The sequence below is a fragment of the Lytechinus pictus genome, chromosome 2 (genome assembly GCF_037042905.1).
Source record: "Lytechinus pictus isolate F3 Inbred chromosome 2, Lp3.0, whole genome shotgun sequence".
Lineage (NCBI taxonomy): Eukaryota > Metazoa > Echinodermata > Echinoidea > Temnopleuroida > Toxopneustidae > Lytechinus > Lytechinus pictus.
In genome coordinates, this window is record NC_087246.1 from 1,220,152 (window position 1) to 1,242,514 (window position 22,363).

General features: G+C 35.1%; 1 protein-coding gene across 2 annotated transcripts in view; it reads left to right on the top strand.

Annotated features, from left to right (window-relative positions):
- The window catches only part of LOC129255038 (protein yippee-like 2), a 38,753-nt gene extending 16,864 nt beyond the window's left edge, over positions 1-21,889 (top strand). For both annotated transcript variants that reach the window (XM_054893590.2, XM_064106871.1), the window contains 3 exons: positions 2,753-2,796; positions 15,912-16,020; positions 17,408-21,889. In XM_054893590.2, the coding sequence (XP_054749565.1) occupies positions 2,753-2,796; positions 15,912-16,020; positions 17,408-17,503 (249 nt within the window). In that variant the 3' untranslated portion in view covers positions 17,504-21,889. The remainder of the gene's footprint in view (positions 1-2,752; positions 2,797-15,911; positions 16,021-17,407) is intronic.
- The last annotated feature ends 474 nt before the right edge of the window (positions 21,890-22,363 follow it).

Genomic DNA, 22,363 nt, shown 5'->3' on the forward strand with positions numbered 1-22,363 from the left:
CCGACTAAAGGAGTTGTACATCTACAAAATAATAAATTGTAGTTATCTAGTTTTTTGTGTGGTAAATTATGTCAAAATTTAATCCCTGTTTACATGCAGTAATATTGCAATATGTTTTTCATCAATTTTGAAGTGTTTATTTTTTTTAAGTGTGTCTTGTAAATGATAACTTTGCCATCTACATGTAAGTAATGGTAACTTCCATGATAACAATGTTCAATCGTCAATCAAAATCAATGATTACATTGACATTGCCAAAACATACACTGTAGCAAAGTTTATCAAAGTAACTTTAATTCTCAAAGGGTCTAGATGTGTACAGTTGCCATCCATTTACATGTATTACTTTTGGGCAAGGATTGCTTCCCAGAAAATGGATGTGTAATCATACATGTAGATGGCCGATACGACAGTTTGGTTGACCGCGCGCATTGAAATCGCGGTCAGTCAAAACGTATCGCTCTGCTACAATACACGCTTCCAATGGGATTTGCGCATTTTATTTAAAAAAATTATGGAATTGCCGTGAAAATCCTCTCATATCTTAGAAACTAAAATAATTTGCTGCCTAGAAATTCAGTTATGAATAGAATAGAATACAATAGGACTTGTACATTCATTTTCTGCAAAAATCTCAAAATCGAATTTTTTTTTTCTTGGACCAAAATTGACTGATACAACGGTTCGGATGAACGCCGACGATATGTCAAGTAATTGCTAGATTATCAGTATCAATGTGTCATGCTGGTGCTTGATACATGTACATGTATAAACCATATTGAGCTCCTACAAGTAGGACAACATTTTAGGCTTGTATTGAGATGCAATATTGATTAGTTTTCTTTGCAACATCCTTGGCTGTATCCAAGATGGCTGATGCCCATTAATAGGCTTCTATTGATTACCCTTCTTTAAGATCCAGAGTCATGTCTATCAGCTGAAGGAAAAAAATTGTTATTGAATGAGTGAATTTCAGATGAAATTGCTGACCACTGTCCTTGAGTGATGGGATTCGCATAGCAAACTACCCTCACCCCAAATTCTCATAACTCTTTGCGTAAACATATCCTTTTCAGATATCCCTGGAATAGTTTCTACTTTTGCTGGTAGAAGTAGATGATAAACATGTATCCCACCCATCCATACCAAAACAAATACACTAAAGTGAAAAGTGCAAGAGGAAACTGGGTATTATCATTTAGGTTCAGGGAATCAAATCCTATTATCTTTATTTGAGACCATCCCTGTTATATCTGTCAGACATTACATAGCCCAGCCAAAAGGCTGGCTTTCCGGTCATAACAATACCTAGTCTACATGCATAAACCCTTGTAGTCTTATACACAATAACATTTTTTTTAGTGATAAGGCAGACATCACAATCTTCCATGCCTGTTGTTTAGGCTTTGTGTTGTAGCTTTTAAAGACTTGCAGGATGATTGGCAAAGCTTTTCTATGCTAGACACGATAGAAATTTTCCAAAGCATCATATACTTGGGTCTGTACCTATAGACTATAAAACTGACTGTATGCAAAAGTTATATTTTCACAAAAAGTAGAGAAAGGTTAACAACCAGTTCAGATCCATCAAACAAAGGAAAATAAGGTGAAGGTCAGATTTGTTATGAAAGTTGTGGTTGGAGGGGGGGGGGGGGGTAATGGTTGTAAAGACAGAGGTCATGCAGAACACAGAAGGTCCTCATTGCATGCACATGTAAAACCAGTGGAGGCTTTGGGGGGTTCAAAGACAAGCATGAAATTGACAACTATGTTGTACATACTACTACACATCCACAACGACATGACCTGCACCATAAATTGATATCATAAATAAATACAGTACATGTATTCTAGGAACTACGTGTTTGTCAGACCCAAGTATCAATATATAATGTACAATTTAGCTGTGATAAGATTTGTATTGATAGTTTGCAATACTCATCCCCATCCCATTGAGATTCATCACATCTTTAGCCCTGCTCTCTGATGCATGTATTCCAGCTCTGTTTACATTGTTTGTTTTCATTTGTTGATGAAATCTTGCATCAGTGGTGCTGACTGCACAACAAAACCCATTAAATATTCTTTAGGGTTTTCTTTTTATGTTTTCGTAGAAAAGTGTCTGTACCTATCCCTATTCTATTCAGTGTCAACAATGGAATTGCTAAATAATGTTTTTGATTGGGTGTATAATTTGGTGCAAAACAGTTTATTTATTTGGAGACCTTCATCAGGACTCCAACCATGGAATCAGTAATAATTCTCTGGTCCAACCAAGAAACACACTGGTTTGACTTTTATGTATTGTATATCACACAGTAATATTAAAGAAAACTTTGCTGCAAGACTGATTTTGACCTCATGCAAAGTTTTAATTGCTTCAGGGTATATTTGTTATGATCAAGAGTGTCTTGAATTCTGAAACTAAACTTGAGGTCATTTATGGTCATTTCTATTTTATGTCAGGTTGTAATTGTTTCTAAGGTACTATATTTGGGGTCATGATTCTTTTGAAGATAATTGATGGGTCATTTAAGCTATTGACCTAGCCTCAGTTTGTACTTTCAATCATTTAGATAAAGAACCAATGGCATGTCTAAAATTCAACATGTCTACAGTTAATTTACATCTGGTATGCTCTGTAGGTTATGAAAATAACAATGTTTTAAAAGTTTGAATATTTACATATTTCTGTATAGGTCTACATGTACTCATCTCATTTTTAATTTTTTATTTATTCTTTTATTTACAGTCATTTCAGGGTAGCCAAGGCAGAGCTTATCTCTTCAATTCTGTGTAAGTATAACCAATCAAACATAAACTATTCATTGTTTTTGTCTTTCTATTCTATTTTGTATTGTGTATACTCTCCTTTATGCAAACTTTTATTTTTATTCCATTTTATTATATTTCTGATTTGATATACTTTTTGTCTCGCCTGCATAGCAGAGCGAGACTGTGGGCGCTGCTTTTCCGACGGCGACGGCGTCGTCAACATTGAAATCTTAACCAAGGTTAAGTTTTTGAAATGTCATCATAACTTTGAAAGTATGTGGACCTAGTTCATGAAACTTGGACATAAAGGGTAATCAAGTATTACTGAACATCCTGCCTGAGTTTCGGGTCACATGACCAAGGTCAAAGGTTATTTAGGGTCAATGAACTTCGACCATGTTGGGGGAATCAATATCGAAATCTTAACCAAGGTTAAGTTTTTGAAATGTCATAACTTCGAAAGTAGTGTATATTGACCTAGTTCATAAAACGTAGACATAAGAGTAATAGTGTATCACTGAAGATCCTGCCTGAGTTTCAGGTCACATGATTAAGGTCAAAGGTCACTTACAGTCAATGAACTTTGGCCATGTTAGGGTTATTTGAGGAATTGTCATCATAACTTTAAAAGTTTATGGATCTAGTTCATGAAACTTGGACATAAGAGCAACCATGTATCCCTGAACATCCTGCTCGAGTTTCAGGTCACATGATCAAGGTCAAAGGTCACTTAGGGTCAATGAACTTTGGCCATGTTGGGGTTATTTGAGGAATTATCATAACTTTAAAATTTTATGGATCTAGTTCATGAAACTTGGACATACATGTAAGAGCAACCATGTATCCCTGAATATCATGTGCGAGTTTCAGGTCACATGACCAAGGTCAGTGGTAATTTAGGGTCAACAAACTTTGGTAATGCTCAGGGTATTTTTGGAATTGTCATCATAACTTTAACTCTTATCCAACTGGCCTATTTGAGAGCCAAATGAGCAATGACACACTGGTTAACATAATAAATTCAGTAAAATATTTTAATGTTGCCCAATCTGGCCTTATGATATACCAAAATAAAGCTAATGATATAATCTTTCTTTTGACACAAATTATTTTGAATAATTTGCATATATTATAATATCATATGCAAATTAGCACTTCTGCATATTCATGCAAAGACAGGTATTTTGGGCAAAAATCATATTTGATCATATAATTGAAAGGGAAATTTAACTCAAAATATAGTCAAACTTGCATGGAATATTCTTTGAAGTATGTAGAGTAAAAATAGGGGTCATTTTGTATATAAACATTATTGATGAGTTGTGAAGTAGGACATATTACATAATATTCAAATACGGGTAAAATTTTGTAAAAAATGCCTATATACCAAAGTAGCTCACAAAAAAAAAATCTTTAAAAATAAATGAATGATTTCTGCTCTTAGTAAGATGCTTTTTATGACAATAGGTATCTTTAGATAAAGGAAGAATGCTATATAGTAATTAAAAAAATCACAATATCAGATATTTTATGCAAATTACTTCTTATGAATATTGATGAACGCATTGTTCAGGTGAAACAAAGTCTTTTCCTTCAAAGGGGAGTATGCAAAAAAAATATCCAAACCTCATGAGAATGAAGTATGAGTTATATTTTCAAATTATGAAATATCATATTTGTTTGTTATTTCCTTATTTATGATTCAAAGGTTTGTGAAATATGACACTTTACATGATATTCAAATACATAAGTGTGAATTCCGTTCAAGAAAATACATGTACATAACTACATATACACCAAAGTTGAATAAACAAAAAAATACATAGAAAAAGAAAACAAGTGATTCCTGCCTCATACATGATAGATAAATGTTTCTTCTGTACTTTTTTTAAACAAATGTTACAAAATTTGCGTATGTAATGTCATGAATATTGATGAGCTTGCGTAAAATAACATGTACCCACGAATAATTGTTTGTACCGTACAATAAAAAGATATAAATTATGGCAATGAGCCTTGCAAAATATCACATGTGTTTGGTGCAGTCTTTATTACAAGTGACTCAGATGGATGTCAAACTGTCTTTCAGTCTCTATTTCACACTGTCTTTCAGTCTCTATTTCACACTGTCTTTCAGTCTCTATTTCACACTGTCTTTCAGTCTCTATTTCACACTGTCTTTGAAGGAGGGATCTGTGTGAAAAGTATAATAGCAATTTCTCTTCTTGTTCATACAGAGATGGACATCACACCTCAAACATCGTACATATGATTTGTAGGCATTTTTCTTCATTGCTTTTGCACACACTTTGCAATCTAGTCTGTCTACACTGTCCTCTGGAAGGTGGAAGAATTCCGGGTCATTTGCTGGTACAGGAACAGCCGCTGCCTGTGGTGCTACAGGGCGATGCAGAGGTACTGGATCGTCGTCATTGATTCCACCCAGCTGTCTGCAAAGCTCTTCGCGAAAATTGCGAGGATCATATCTTGATGGCCGATGCAGGGCCTCCACATTTGCATGCTTTCCCCTCCAATCTTGGAATAAGATGAAGGAATTTATGATCGCGATGTCTACAAAGTGAAAAAACAAGGTCTTCCAATACTTCACAGTTTTCCGAAGAATGTCATAGTTAGACAGCAACTGGTCAGACCGGTCGACACCGCCCATGTAACTGTTGTAGTCGCGAACAGCCATAGGTTGACGCACTAACTTCCGGTGGAATTGACCTCTTTCCTTCACTCTGCGTCGGCAATACTCGAAGTCATTTGCATCGTGAAAGGAGGAGATCATGCTGATCGCTTTGTTGTCCTTCCACTGCTGGACGAGGTTCCCATCACTCCTGACCCATCTCATGTTCCCGCGCGATGCATTTCTGGACCAGTCCTTTATAGTGGTTTTGAATTCCACTGGGAATCCTCTCCGATTACTATTAGCTGTCCCACATGCCCAAACCTGGTTTCTCTTTAAATCGGTCAACAGTTTCATCGATGTGTAAAAATTATCGATATAAAGTTTGTAGCCTTGGTGCAACAAGTTTTCACAGAGACTGAAAACCACATCGTAGCTCAGCCCATTCTCGGAAGCTTGTTCTCGTCGTCCAATGTACACGTCAAAGTCAAACGTGTATCCGGTTTTAGAGTCCGCCACCACCCAAAGCTTGAAGCCCCATTTCGTTGGCTTATCGCGAATGTACTGCCTTATTGAGAAGCGTCCTTTTGACCGCACCATTCGCTCATCAATAGCGATATGTTCATGGGGCTGATACAATGCCTGGCACGTCTGCTTCATGTGGTCAAGAAGAAAACGAACTTTGCGTAACACATCATTGGGATCCTCTGTGTCAGGATCAACGACATGAAGAAAACTCATAATCGCCTTGTACCGATCCCTGGACATGAACGATCGCGACCATGAACCATGGTATAGCGTCGCTGTCGACCAGTAGCTCTCTATGTCTGGAAAGCGTGCAAGACCCATGTAGATAAGTAGTCCGATCAAGCTCCACATCTCATCAACTGTCACTGGATTCCAGGTCCCATCACTAGAGGCATAGGTTGAGTTATTGGCTATGTGAGCATTTGCGTATTTATTTGTATAATCACAAATTTGTTGGATTACTTCGATGGTGAAGAAGAGCTTGAAATAATCTTGTGCAGTCGTCATTGTGGCAGCACCCTGTCTTGTCCTCACATTCTCCAACTGTGCTCCTGAAGGTCGATTAGACCTGAACTTCAATTCTCGCTTGGCAGGGCCATTGCCATCTCGGTCATCATAGGACTTGTACTGGACTCTCCTGTGATGAAATAACGAAAAAAGAAAGCTTACATTAGACCTCAACTGCATAGGCTTATAAAAAAATGGAATACATCAGGCCTAGAATTATACACGGAAAATAAGATGAAAATAAAATGAAATGAAAAAAAAATAAATAAAGAGAAATCTACATATTATCAAATGATGCAATAATGGGACCGCAATAATATATCCTTTTTTTTTAAACTAGAATTTCTGATAAGGGAGGGGTGAGGTTTTTGGTGCCCCCTGTAAAAAAAAATGAAGAAAAACAACAATGAGAGTGAGAGTGGGTGACAATTTTTTTATCTTGGGGGGGGGGGGGGATTGCAGTTCATCAGTCATCAGGATGCAAACCAAAAAACCTTTTTTTTTTTTTTTTTTGCTGGAAAGACCATTGTTAGTCCTTATTTTGGCAGTGTCTTTATTTGTTCTCATCATTTCAGTCTAAAAACTCCCGTATAACACTTTGTAATGCTAATATTCATATGTTTTAGCTACCATTCCCAAATAAACATCCAACCGGAAGTTGAAAATTTAAATGTCCGTGCACTTCCGGTTTCGAAAATGATCGGGACAGGTGACAGTTTTATCAATAGTAAACCATAATTAGGCCGGTATTTCCCAATAAAACATAATATTTCACAAAAATATTAACTTTTACACGGAATATTAGCTTCCACTAGTGTTTTTATTGAAATAAAATGATGAAATAAGGAGGTAAACTTACTGAGTTTGTCTTGCAGCAGTAGCTCTCCTTCCGCCTCGCTGACGGCCACGTACGGCCCTTCGTGGTGACTGCACACGGGATGTTGAAGGAGCATCATTATCGGATGAATTATCATCCGAAATGTCAGTATAATCTGAAGAATCATCACTCAAACCCCTGTTCAGGTCTGACTCTTCCCCTGAATCCAAGACTGAAACCATTTCAACATCGCTATCATCCATTTTGAACGATTTTTCTTCGGAGGGACAATGATCAAAATCAGCGAGTCGCGAACGTAAACATGCACCGCGATGCCCACGAGCTGAAGCTAGCAGGGACCTGCCTGAATGAAAAAGACGTCTCTTATTTCAGTTGTCCGGAAAATACCGATCGTTTCCGGAAATGTCCATATTTGGATATCATCGTAAAGCAGAGAATTCGCCCTATCTTTTGAGGTATATTTCGAGGATATACGATGTTTTACGGAGATTCTACGAACGGGGAAAGTTTGTTGACACGGAGCTCCGGTCATATATGACCGGGATTTCGTGGCACCGTTGGATAAGAGTTAAAAGTCTATGGATCTAGTTCATGAAACTTGGACATAAGAGCAGCAGTGTATCTCTGAATACCCTGTATGCATTTTAGGAACATGGCCAAGATCAAAGGTCATTTGAAGGTCAATGAACTCTGGCCGTGTTGGGAGTATGTGTTGAATTGGCATCATAACTAAGGAAGTTTATGGATCTAGCTCATGAAACATCGACATAAGGATAATCAAGTATGAATGATTGTTTTGCACATGCCTTAGGTCACATGATCATGGTCGAAGGTCATTTTGGGTCGATGGGCATAATATTTTATTATCATATTAGTGTTTTCTTCAGTGAATAATATTCATTAGCTATTTTCAAAGGAAGCACTGCTGCTATATGGCATTGGGTAATGCAGGCGAGACTGCCAGAGGCGTTCCGCTTGTTTCTAATCTCTCACACTCGTGTCTTTGACTTGAAATAGTCAACCCTTTTGATAAGTACACGTTTTTGTCTGTTTACCTTGATAACGTCTTTAATTCCCTCCGTCCATGTTTAAAGGGATGGTCCGGGCTGAAAATATTTAATACCTTAATATCTTAATACATAGGGTAGAATTCACCAAGCAAAATGCCAAAAATTTTATCAAAATTGGATAAATTATAAAGTTATTGAAGTTTTAAGTTAAGCAATATTTTGTGAAAACAGTCATGAATATTCATTAGGTGGACTGATGATGTCACATCCCCACTTTCCGTTTTCTTATGTTATTACATAAAATCATATTTTTTTCATTATTTCATACTTGTGTGAATAATATGTTTCCCTTATAATGAAATAAGTTGCAGCAATAAATATCTAATGCACTAAATCAGTTGTCAATCCAATTTTTTTAGTTCTTGGAGGAAAAAAATTGAATAAACCTAATTTCATATAATAGAATACAAAAGAACAAGTGGGGATGTGACATCATCAGCCCACCTAATGAATATTCATGACGACTGTTTTCACAAAATATTGCTAAACTTTAAAATTCAATAACTTTGTTTAATATTTGTTATCTGATTTTGATGAAATTTTTGGCATTTTCAGTGAATTCTACTCTACTTATTAAGCTATAAATACTTTAAGCCCGGACCATCCCTTTAATTGAGTCACTTGAGATTCAGGGGTATGCTGCATGTACATATTATTATGTAGGCTAATTAAGTACCCATCTTCATTGTGGGATTATAAAATGTCAAAATTTACCTATTGATGTCAAGTGATAATGCATACTATGGATGGTATTGATTATTATAATTCTGTCATCTCCCCTCCCTCCTCTCTTAGTTACCCCCTCCCCTTTATAGGCCTACCAGTGATAATTGCATACTTGGTAAAATATCTCACAGTAATGATTTTCCAGTCCATAGAGCACCATAGAAACTATATGGAGGCAGTCTGTATCAGTCATCTATTGTTGTGTGTTATGACCTCAATGATATGGGAATACCCAGGGCAGTCCCATATTATTATTAGTCTACATTCAGTCCTATTTTATTAAGGATGGTAGAACAAATATGATCTCATTTCATTTTGATGTTTCTAAACTACATGTAGAATAAGGTCAATTTATGAGTCATATATGTAATAACAATCTGCTTTGAATTTTTCTGTTTTCCGTTTGATTTACAAATTCACCAATTTCATTTACTCTTATATTGAAGACAGCTGCAATGTCAGACTACCTGATGAATTCATTAACTGTGGACCTTGATAGAGAGGTGTCTTTTGTATGCACTGTATATATGGGGGGGGGGGCTAGATTATTTCATTATGTGTCATCAATGTACAGTATGATGGGTTGGGTACTAGTCTACAAGCGCAGACGTATGATGTAATTGGAATGAAGATTGTATATGAATGTGCAAGGCACTGTCCCCCAATATATCTTATTGAATGTTGCTTTGTTTTTGCAACCTTGGACAATGAATTTGGATACTGAAAACATTTTTTTAGATTAATGCACACTTCTCATTGAAGAGGGATGCTGTCTATATTGCACTGTTCACTGTTGTGAGGCAGTAAATCAAAGTTGACTGGCCTATTCTAATATTTTTATTTCTTTATTTATACATGTAGATGGCTCATCAAAACTTTTCTCAAATTGCAATTTTCAAGGTCTGTTAAAAGACAAAAAACATCCTGTTTTTTATCCCATGAGTTGCTGGTACCTTCATGTGCATATTTAGCAGTTTTTTTTATGATAAGGAAATTTGTCAACAAAACCTCATAGGCCTTTGTGCAATTTTGCTTCATTAAAAGAATTGAAGAATGTATCTATAGGCATCATATAAAAAATAGCAATGCAATCAGAAGAAGTGTTCATTTAATATGAAATATGAATCATCAGACCTTCTGTGTACATATGGCTTTTATAAAATGATACACAACACATGCATGCTTTGATGATTCTTTTCACTGTAGTTTTTAATCAAATATTTTGATAATTGTTTCTGGTTATAAATGCTCACTGACACTCTGTTCCTAATATGACAAATTCTTCAATATTGGGTACGAGAAAAGGAATGATTCATATTATTGTTCCTTTTCCAATAAAATTATTTCAAAAGAGGGTTTGCATAGAAATTCAGGAATATGTTTTTAAATACATGTCTTGAAATGTTTTGCTTTTAAATGCTAGTTGGCTGAAACAATCATTTTAGGTCCTAGGGACTTGAAAAATAAGCAGAAGTTATGCTGGTTTTCTGATGTAAAGAGGAAGTGCAAAGGAAATGTAAAGCTACATATTTACATGTATGACAAGGCATGTAAGACACCATTCTCACTACCGTCCTAAAACTAGTTTTGATACTGGAAACTAGTTTAGTGGAAACTAGTTTAACGTGTAATGAGAACGATCGAAACGATCTTGGAAGCAATCTTCCAAACCGGTTCAGAAAACCACCTCGCGATGTAGTTTTGGAGATCGTTTTACCTCGTTAAACTGGTTTTAGCGTGAGGACACGACCGTTCTTGGGGAAGCGATCTTCGCACATTTCGAGCGTCCTACTCCACAAACTGTATGTGGAATGCCTACACTTCAAATTTCACCCGAAACATGTTACCCCACTGAGAGTGTTCCCTTAGCAACAAGACCGCTTTACATGAAGTGGCAATAGGTGGTTTCAAACCGCCTCGATCACAAGAATCCCCGTTAAATTACGAGAACTTTTTTAGGCTGGAAAATACCCATTAATTATTCCTGCATTCACACCGCCCTGAAACATACCCTTCGGGATAAGTTCCTGAAGTTACGAGCATGCGCAGTATGGTCTGATAAGCAGCAAGGCGCGAAATTCAAAATCACTAGCCCAGCAGCAACCCATGCACGGCGCCGCACCCAACGACACGCTGGGCTAAAAGTTCCCGTAATTTGCTTTCAGACCGCCAAAATACCCACGACCTTGGACAAATCCCCGCGAAAGTTCTCGTAATTTCGCCAAGTACCTACTATTTATCGGGTATTTTCTTTCGGGGATATTACGCGTAGTTTGCTTTCACACCGCCAAAATACCTGGTATTTTCTGATCGGGGTAAATTTCCCGATCAGAGAATACCTGGAACTGGCGAACTTCGAGGCGGTCTGAAACCACCTTTTGAAAACTACTTTCGGGTGATCAAATGGGAACGCTAGCAAAGTGATCTTCCAAACTGGTTTCCTGAACCGGTTTCCAGTAAACCAGTTTTAGAAGTATAATGAGAACGGTGTCTTATATTCAACAGCATCCAACTATCCTAGGGTTTAGAGTGCCATATTTGCATTGGATATTTAAGTAAGTTACATTTCTCTGTCTCATGCACAGCAATCCAATAAAAGGCCTCAGTGTAGAATCACACTGTAATTGGTCTTTTTCCTAGTACTACAGTACAGTGCATTTGTTATGGTATAGATTTTTCTTGCCATTGTTGCGCAATGGTTTTTCTTTACAAGAATTGATCTCCTGTTTACATGCAGTAGTCTTTCAGTTCCAGCCTCCTTTAAACTCCCCCTGCTATACTCATTTAAATTTCTACATGTATGCTAATGATTGAAATAGTTGAAGTTAAATAGTTGTGTTTATTGTGCTTTGACAATCTTGTGTCCTGTGAAGCTGTTGCTGCAGAGATGTAATAATCGAAGTGGTTTTAAAATCACAGCTGACACAGATGTGGAATTTCAAAACTTTTGTTTAGTTACATACATTGAAAATAAAGTGTGTTTTTATGTTGAAAATATTTAAAATATTGGCTGTTATTGAATGTTCAATATTCACTTCCAGGAACTATCAGTTTTGTAGGGCAGTTTACTTTTCAAAAATACAGCAAAACCACTTTAAAGCTCCCATTCACAGTCTCTGTATTAATTGCATGAATTGAATTTATATTTATCTTTTGTAAATTTATTTATCTTTCTTTTATTTTTTCTGATAAGAAATCCTGCATCAATCTGCTGTTTAAGTTATTATTTAAAGATAATGACAGAGTTGGGGTATTTCATTTATGAATCGTGTAAGAGCAATCTCCAGTATTTTACCCAAAGTTCTGAACTGGAAAATAGCAGGTCGACAGTGAAAGGAGATAAATTCTACATTTGTAAGGGTGAAAAGCTGAAAGGAAAGTAAGAAAGAAAGATCTTGTTTTGGTTGGACAAAATTCTTCTATTGCAACTTAAAGATAATAGTATTTTGTTTGTGCATTGGCTTGGCTGCACCAGTCAGGAGAAGATATTCAATCCAAATGAGAGGAAACCAAAATACAGAATTAACATCAAAGCAATAAAGTTTGCTTAAGAATATAGGAAAATCAAGAAAGATTCCCCGTTTATCATTGCAGAGTTCTATCGTGGACAGAATTTCTTTGCTCAAGAACCTCAGATCAATTGTGATATTGCTCTATAAGTATAGGTACAATCGCAATGGTGTATAGGCGCGACGATCAAAACCGAGTCTCATGCATTTATATGCGTAAGACTCCCGCATTAGGGACTCGTGCTCATCATGAGATCTAAGGTGAAAAATCAATCATACTGTAGATCACTAATAAGCACCTGGCTGGAATGTCATTCTTATTTTGCTCATTTCTCAGCAATTAGAGTCTGCATGTTTTAATTCATTCATAGAATGTTTGAAAATATGTTGTCATTTTATTCAAACTCATTATGAGATCTTTTCTACAACCGACATTTTTATTTTCATAACATACGAAAGTCAAAATCATTGTAAAAGCATAGTTTTAGATTTTTAAAAATCGAAGAGAGAAAAAATATTTGACTTGATCGATCAGCACGAAAAGTACACACGAGCATAAACATGGTCAGTTTGAAATAAACAAAATAATGAAGGTAATAAAGTAGGTTGAGGTTAGGTGTTTGTATGCTGATGAGGGCTATTTGCAATCCAGACAATGAGAGTACTAAAAACAAGGCCATGTCATAGAATAAAGGCAACTCTATAAAAGGATTACCACGTCATGATCATTCATGTAGCAAGGTTTTTATCTTTGGCTGCTGACGTATGTGTTTTTTGTTTGTTTATTTATTTACTTTCTAAATTGGAATGGGGGGCTTCATTTACATGTGTAGCATATTCACTTCAATGTTGGTTTGTTACTCGTTTTTGTTAATTTTCACTGTTCACATTTACTTAGAGGGGTGACTGTATGAATAAAATGCCCATGGTTTGATGATATGTTTTAGGGACCGAGTCCATTGCCTCTTCCCCCTTTCATCACTTGACACATCCCCTTTATAAGCCTACATGTTGAATTTGTGCTCTCGATTAAGTGCGACAAATGTCCTACATGTCTTGGGGTTGATTCTAGAACTAGCATTGATTTTTAGTTTCTCCTATTGATCAGGTTATTTCTAGATGTCTTTGTTCCAATCCTTAGAAAAGGATAACCTTTAGCCTTCTATAGACCTTAAAATTTAAATAGATTATAAATGCATCCTTGTTCATGTTTGGTTTATCCTCTCAGTGGCAGTCAATTTTATGGGTTGTTCATGAAATGAATTAGCTGGCATGTATACGCAAGTACATCCTGGTACTTGTGTTTGCCATCATAACAAAAGGAAGGGTTGGCTCTTGTACATGTATGTACGTACTGTTGACTATGGTATCTATTGATTTGTAGAATAATGTTCTCAGAGAGGATTTTTTTAAAGTATATGCAGTATGCATATGTCGTCATTCACTTCGAACTTTCCTTTAGAATAAAATTAAAGGGAGCAAGTTTTGTGGTTATTTTTCCATAACAAAACCCTCCACAAACACAGCATATTCAGGGATTCTGTCCTACCCAACTAGGAAATCATGATCCTGAAAGTTGCTTCCGTATTCCCTATTTCCCAACCTACCAGCCTCTCTTCTGAAAACAAAGAGAAAGATAGAAATTGGAACATTGATTGAAGACAGGAAATATATGATATCTATACCAGCATTGTGATCTTATATTCTTAGGATGAAGTTAGTCAAGATTGAAAATGATATGAAGGTATCTAGTTCTCTTGAAAGTTACACAAGAAAATCCAGATAGTATTTCATTAAAAAAAAACATTCACACGTTTTTCATTCACTCTCTATTTTTGCAAGACAATGAATATTTTGTTTAAATCATTTTTCGCTAATTAAATGGTATACATGTACATGTACTGTAGGCCTATTTATAAATGAGGAAGTTACTTTGTTTTCTAGCTGTTAGTCGTGGTTGTGTTGAAGTAATCTAAGGTATATTCCTTGAAAATAATCTACAGATAAAATGAATTAATTTTCTTAAAAGTAGCGGGAAGAATTATATGAATACACAAAGAAATATGATTTCATACCATTACAATAGAATGTTTATTCCTTCTCTCACCCTACTACAAGGAAGTTACAAGGAAGTTAGTTCTGAGCATAGGGAACTTGTATGCATGCAATCCAGTGGCAGATCTAGGGCAAAGAGAAGTTGAAAATACAGTATATATTGAAAATTATTTGTTCAGTGGGTGATTCTCCAAATATAGAGGGCGCATTACATGCGTAGTACATTAGTGTATTGCACCCCCCCCCCCACTCTTAATTATCTGAGCCAAGATCCCTCCAGTTTCTGTGCTCCATTTTGTTAACTTCTGATGATGGATACTCATTTTTTAGGAATTTCTTTTTTAATCTTATTGTAGAAATTGACATTATTATGTAACAAATTTATGTTTGGTTTGCTTTTTTTTTTTTCACACGAAGCTTTAGCACCCTCTTAGCTGTTAAACCATGGAGATAAAAGTTCAGATCTTCTATCTCCGGTTGCTTTCATGTGAAGTGGAAGATGTAGCCATATCTCACTCGACTCTGACACAGTTTTTAGTCTTTCCTTGGTGATTTATGCCTCGTTGTTATGAGGTTGTGATAGTGCTGATATTAGACTAGCGGTTTGTTTATTGTAAGGTCTTGATGTAATTGAAATTGAGATGATTTATTGGTGATGAGGAATAGATTGATTACAATATGGATGACTTCTGTGGAACTGGAAAGTAACCATTGTATCTTCCCATCTTTTATTTTTTCATCTATTTCTATTTGAAAGGTCATTTGTCTTGCTAATGCCATGCCGATGATAATTAATAAAGAAATTCCTAGAACCCATCACTGACGCTGATACCATTAGTAACCTATTAAATCCCTATGTGCATACATGTAGTTATCTCTTCAAATTGCATCAACCAAGAGTTCTCTTCATTATTGAAAAGCTTTATCTGGCTCACAGATTTTTTTTAACAATCTCTTTTTTTCCCCTTCTAAAATTGTTGTCTTTACTGTATATGTACATGTATTTTGTTATGTTATACATCAAGCTATTCTTATGTGTTATTCCAGATCCTATGATAATTGCTACATAACAGATTGTCCAGTCATGACATATCCTTCCATGAAAGTATTGTTTTATCATGGATATACTAGGATTCCTATTTTGTCTCATTTCAGAGTGAATGTTGGTTGTTGATCTGAAGAGCGGGTTCCACTAACAGGTCTCTATGCTGTATCTGATTATCTACTATGAATTGTTCCTTGAAGTATTTTTGTTTTATTTTGTCTCATTTCAGAGTGAACGTTGGTTGTGGGCCTGCTGAAGAGAGGGTTCTACTAACAGGTCTCCATGCTGTATCTGATATTTACTGTGAGTGCTGTAAGACCACACTAGGATGGAAATATGTAAGTATACCCAGACCCTAGATACATTTCGGTTAAAAGTTTTTAAAGACTTTTTAAGTTATTCATTGCTAAATTATCCATATAACGATGAAATATATTGGTATCCTCTAAATGAGCAGGCTATTCATTTGAATTGGCTAGTATCCAGAAATTATTAGGGGGAAGTATAAAAGTTTAGTGTGATGTAATATGCCAGATAAGCATTTCCTGATACATTGGATTGTATAGGATTCTCTCTTCTTTTTTTTCTTGCTGTTTGGTGCTTATCACTTGAAATCCTAAAACCCAAACATAACTGTAAACCTTAAATCAATCTTGCAAACTAGCCAGAAGCCAATAATATTTACACAGACGGCATTAGGTCATCATATTGACCAATATACACACAAGTGGTACTCCAAGCATGATCATTTTACAGAACACCTGCAGTTATTCACCTCATAGTTTTCTAGTTAGGGACAAGGTTCTATTTACCTCTTTCTAGGGCATTTCATAAAAAAGTGTATGGATCATATTTATATGAATAAAGTAAAGACAATTTTGTAGATAAGATGGTCTACAAATAGCAACCTCTGATACTAGAATTGTACTAGCATACAAGATAACAGTTCTTCAAGGTTCCGATGGGTAAAATGAGCACTTCTATTTTATCATCGTACCTAGCTATTAGAGTCCATATCGTACAAAGTACAAACTATCATCATTTGTAGAAATAAAACTGTGAGATTTTTCACAGGTGACTATATTGAGGGGTATAGGAAGCAGAAGATTTGGCCAGACATATGGTTCTTCTGTGATAAGCTTTTGAAAAATTCTGCTGTAATTTTTTTTGTCTCTACAACATCCATTCAATGGAAAAACAAGAAAGGAAGGCAGTAAAGTTTGAACTGTCAGAAGTGATAAACGGATAACACCATCCTTTCTTTTTATGTTGCCGTGACAATTTTCTAAGCAACTGATACTCAGTGTCTGCTTATAATCAATAATAGTCAGCTGTTCTTGCATTGCACCATCCACCAAAACCTATTTGAAATGTGTCAAATTTTCACAAAGTGCACATGTTCTCTGGGTTATTGGTTTGGTATTAAAATGAGAGGTTCTTGTATCATCATCATACAACATGAACATGAAAAGAGAGCTTGAACACCTCCCCCATCCCTTCCCCTATTGAGAAACTCATTTGGTGGTTTTAATTCTCATTAGATTTAAATACTTGTTACCATAAAAATGAATTTGTTTTAAGAGAAATAACCTTTCTTATATTCTTACTTGCTCCCCTCCTGATATCTTCATTTGTTTGGATGCTCTAAATTCAGACCAGACATTATATGCCCACAGTTGATTTGATAATAATATTTTCTTTTCTTTTCTTGTCTTACCCATTTAGGAGCATGCATTTGAGAACAGTCAGAAGTACAAGGAAGGAAAATACATCATTGAGCTGGCACACATGATAAAAGACAATGGGTGGGACTGTGATTAAAGATCATCATCACCCATCAACAAAGACAATGTAAGGGACTGATGATAAATCACCATCAAACCAAGATATGTATCATACCGCTTGGCCTTGTTGTTAATCAACAACACCTCTACTTGAAATTGCTTTTTCTCCACCCAACCCAACTCCACCATGAAAGCTTCTCAAAAAATATCCAAAAGATAATTTCATATGGCATTTGCCTGCATCTTGATTATCCAAGGTATGCTATACCACTATTTATGATGATACTGAATTTTAATGCGATGTCCATTTACCAATATCTCTATCATAATATGATAAGGGGTCTAAGGACTGTAAACAAAACGCTTTCCACTTATACATCTACCATTTATCAGTCTTTGTCATCTGCAACTTGCAGAAAAGCACATCTGATGACATCATCAATGACATCATTCATTGTTACAGCTTCATTTGGACCAAGTTTACAAAAATCATTTTGTAGATTAGTATCATAGCAACTAGCATGATAACATGATCATAATAGCTTATTGTGTGTGAGGGAAATATTATATATTTGGTTAGCATTTAAATAATTCATTGTGAGTTCTTCTAAAGGTTAACTTTATTTTTTTTTGAGAAGCATGGATGGTATGGAGAGGTGGTAATTATGTGGATTGGAGAAATGGAATTAGAAAGAAAATAGAGTGGTATTATTTTGACAGAAAGAACATTTTGAAAGGAACAAGGTCTAAGATGAGGTTATTTTAAATCGGAATTGGTGCAATGAGTGACTTGTGCTATGACGTAAGAAGCAGAAGTTGCAACTTAATCTTCGTCCATAATGAGGAATTGAGAGATGAACGGCAGAAGGACTTAAACTCGAATGGTTAAAGCAATCCAGAAGTGAAACAATGTATATTCGTTTTCAGAGCTGGCAAGGAAATTGATGCATTATAGTCCACAGAGCAGGAGAGAAACCAGTGGCTTGTTATGGTATCTTGACAGAATGCAGTATTGGATGCTGTGTACATTAAAGACAGCCTTTTGTTTTGAAAGCAGATGTCTCTTAAAGAGCATAATGAATATGCATGAGCATTGCTTCATGAATATGCGTTAAGGGCTTATCGCTGTCCTGCTATACTTGATGTTCAAATCCTGATTGATGATCAGTATTTGTCTTGAATGTATCAAGTTAGTGAGATGGATAGTGATGTAGGGTTTTGAGTGAGATGATACATCACAATTGTACAGAGTTTTATGTAAGGTCAAAGCATGCATCTTGACTGAGTGAAGCAGTATATAGAGGTTTTAAATGTAGGATGGCAAGGCAATGTGTGTGCATCACTAATGAGTGAAGCTATTTGTTTGCATTTTAAATGTAGGATGGCGGTGAGCATGCATTAGGAGAAGATAAAGAATACAACCTTTCAATGCAGCCATGATGTAAATTTTAAATCTTTTTTCTTAGAGAGAGCTTCTAAATGGCATATTTTGTACAATCTTGTGTATATAAATTCCTCTGACCTAAATGCATAGGCCATACATGTAGATGTATTTAACTACACAGGAAAGAAAGTGATAAGATGCGCATTGTGATTAAGAAGGGTTGTCACATCATGGTTTGTGTGAGATTTATCTTGTATAGCAATGTGTATGGTCTCACAGAAAAGGAACAAAAGATAATGGGCTTGTTAGTGTTGATAACGTATCATTGGAATGCTCCACTGGGATATATTAACATGAGTTTTAAATGATTATTTAATGCCTTTACCGTGTGTATGATGTTATGAAGAGAGAAAGGTATGAGTGAGTGGGTGATATAGTGTGTGTGTGAGAGCAATTGTTTGTTTGTGTGGGAATGATCATGTGTGTGTGTGTCATGATTAGTGAATGAATGACATCAAAACAATGATTTATCTATTGTGTATATGAATGGTCATGTACTCGTCATTTCATTGTACTATAACTTCAAATTATCAAGTGCAAAAATACTACTGTTATAGTATACCAAACAAAACATTTTTGATACATGTATTATTAAACTTCACAGCAACCCAATCAAGTTCCTGTATAATTTATATTTTTGAGAGATGAAAGAGTGTAACTGTAATTCAGTAATTGTATGGGTACATTGTCCATTCAGTGAAATACTGGATTACTGGTACATGTATTTGAGATTAATACGGCTAATATGTTCTGTTTCCGTTAATTGTAATTTTGTTAAACCTCTTTTGTTGTTATAATAGGATCACATTTACCTGCACTGTATCATAACAGAAAATAATCCACATTCAATTAAAAAAGAACTTCACTATTCTGTTAATTAAGTTTGAGTTGATCTCACGTTGAAACTGTTAAGGGATTAAATACATTGGTCTGATTCCTGGACAAAGAGGAAATATTGTACATCTTAAAAAGATATGGCACACGTTAATCATCATGAGGACCAATAAGAAACCTTGTGGGTGTTTCATAAAGCTGTTTGTAAGTTAGGAGCGACTTTAAGAACGACTGGTGAACCTTTCTTGCGCACTAAATAATCACCAATGAACATTAATGGTGAATATTCTTTACCACAAGAAAGGATCACCAGTCGTTTTTAAAGTCGCTATTACCGACAGCTTTATGAAACTGCCCCAATGTGCATATCGGCAGGTGGTCTTTTTGTACTATTTAGCCTCCCTTACAGCTTTTGATGCAACACATCATTGAAAGAAATTGTTTCTTCTTGAATCAACCTTTCATATCATTCATAACCTTCAGGCTTCAATAAAGCAATGATCTTATATGGGTGTAGTTATTTTGATGTTATCCTTTAAAAAAAATCATAAAGATATAACCACTTGAATAATTAAAACAGTTCAGAATATATATTAAACTTTTCTGCTTTCCTGCAGCTTGTTGAGAAATGATAATTCATATTTTTTCCCTTTCCTGAATATGGAAACTTGACAATACAAACATTACAAGCTCATAAATATTGTAAGAATTTTTTGTTTATATTACTTAGCCTACATACTTTTTGAATGGCATGTACTTCATGTATTGATCAATGATTGTTTTACTGCTGTTTTTGTTTCACTACTGTTTTAATTATTTCATCAGCTTTTAATTGTGGTTATTTACTATTCATCGAGTCATGTGAAAATGATATCAGTTTCTTGCTCTGTGCATTGTGTGTATTTAAGTGTTATTTACTTTCAACAATGATAGAGTAAGAGGAAGTCCTATCAAAGAGATTTAAAACATTCAATGTTTTGCTTTCAGGCAAGTGTTAAGGTTCTGTTTAATACATTCTGTTGGAATCTATCTAGCAATTCATCACTTTGCTGATTATAAGTTATATGTGAATGGACCCTTTTCATCGTTACAAATTTTGGGTGTGATTTCTGGATAACATTCCTTGACACAAAGGAAGGGGGGATTCTCACTAAGGTTGTTGAATTCAGACTTTTTCAACATATTTTCCACCATTAAAAACACAGTTTTCATGTTGTATAGTGGTCATTCTAGATGGGTTTTTTATCCATTCTTAATGGCTACTTGTAAAGTGCTTCTACTGAAAACATTTTCCCCATATTTTTCCAGTTTCTTAGATAAGGTGTTATTGCATAAATAATCTTCTTGCAATGAAGGTGATCATAAATAATGCAAACAATTGACTAGAAACTACCATGACTTGTGGTATTTTACTAGAATATGATTTAGAATATTGTGTTAAAGATCATCCAAATTAATGAGGGGAAAAAACACTAAATGCATTGAATTTGTTTTCCCACTGGCAACTTGGATCATTTTGACCGCAATTATTGCGACTAGTCAAATATAACTAAGTGTTTTGCTTTAGTGTGCAAATAGGTTTGGTAAGTTTGTATTTTACAACAAAAAAAGTCAGAAGAACAAAAGAGCAGGAAATAGGGGATCATTTTCTCTTACATATTTATTTCCTATCCAGAACAGTTTTCAAGGATAGCTTCCCTATATTTGTTTTTCATGAACATTATTTTTGGAGCATTTGACTTGGCAGGTAATTGATTTCTACATTGCAATTATCTGAGACTAAGATACAAACACGACAAATAACTTGCCATGGTGTAATTTTAGTGAAAATTATATTAATTATTTCCATTAAGAAAGTAATTGTTTCATTCCAACATATACATCATAAACATTTTTAATTGAGCCTAATTTTGATGGTATTAAAATGAAATGAAACTAGAAGTATTTATTTTTATTAGTCCAGACATGTGGTTGCTGTTTTGTTATGATTGTAGTGTTTTTCTTCATGTTTTGAACTTATATATAGTATTATATATTGTGTGTATAGTATTTAATAACACCTCTGTAAACATTGTATATAGTCAATGCTTGTCATTTCCCGAGTGAAATTAAACTTTGTGCAAGTTGTCTGTGAAACACGCTAAATATGATTTAAGTGTCATCTTTCTTGCGTTATTTCACCATCCATGTTACTAGCGCGCGGGAGCAAGGAAGGGAGAGAGAGGCAGACAGAGAAAATGGGTAAAAATTAAAGGTCAAGTCCATCCTTGAATAAATAGAGAAAAATCAAACTAGCATAGTGCTGAAAATTTCATCAAAATCGGATGTAAAATAAGAAAGTTATGACATTTTAAAGTTTCGCTTATTTTTCACAAAACAGTGATATGCACAACTAGGTGAGTCAGTCGATGATGTCCATCACTCACTATTTCTTTTGTTTTTTATTGTTTGAATTATACAATTTTTCATTTTTTATAGATTTGACAATAAGGACCAACTTGACTGATCCATATAGTATTAAACAATGCCAATTCCACATGTTCAGGAGGAATTAATCGTTGTATCACTTGATATCGACAATGCGGAGAAAATTAGAATATTTCATATTGTAAAATACAA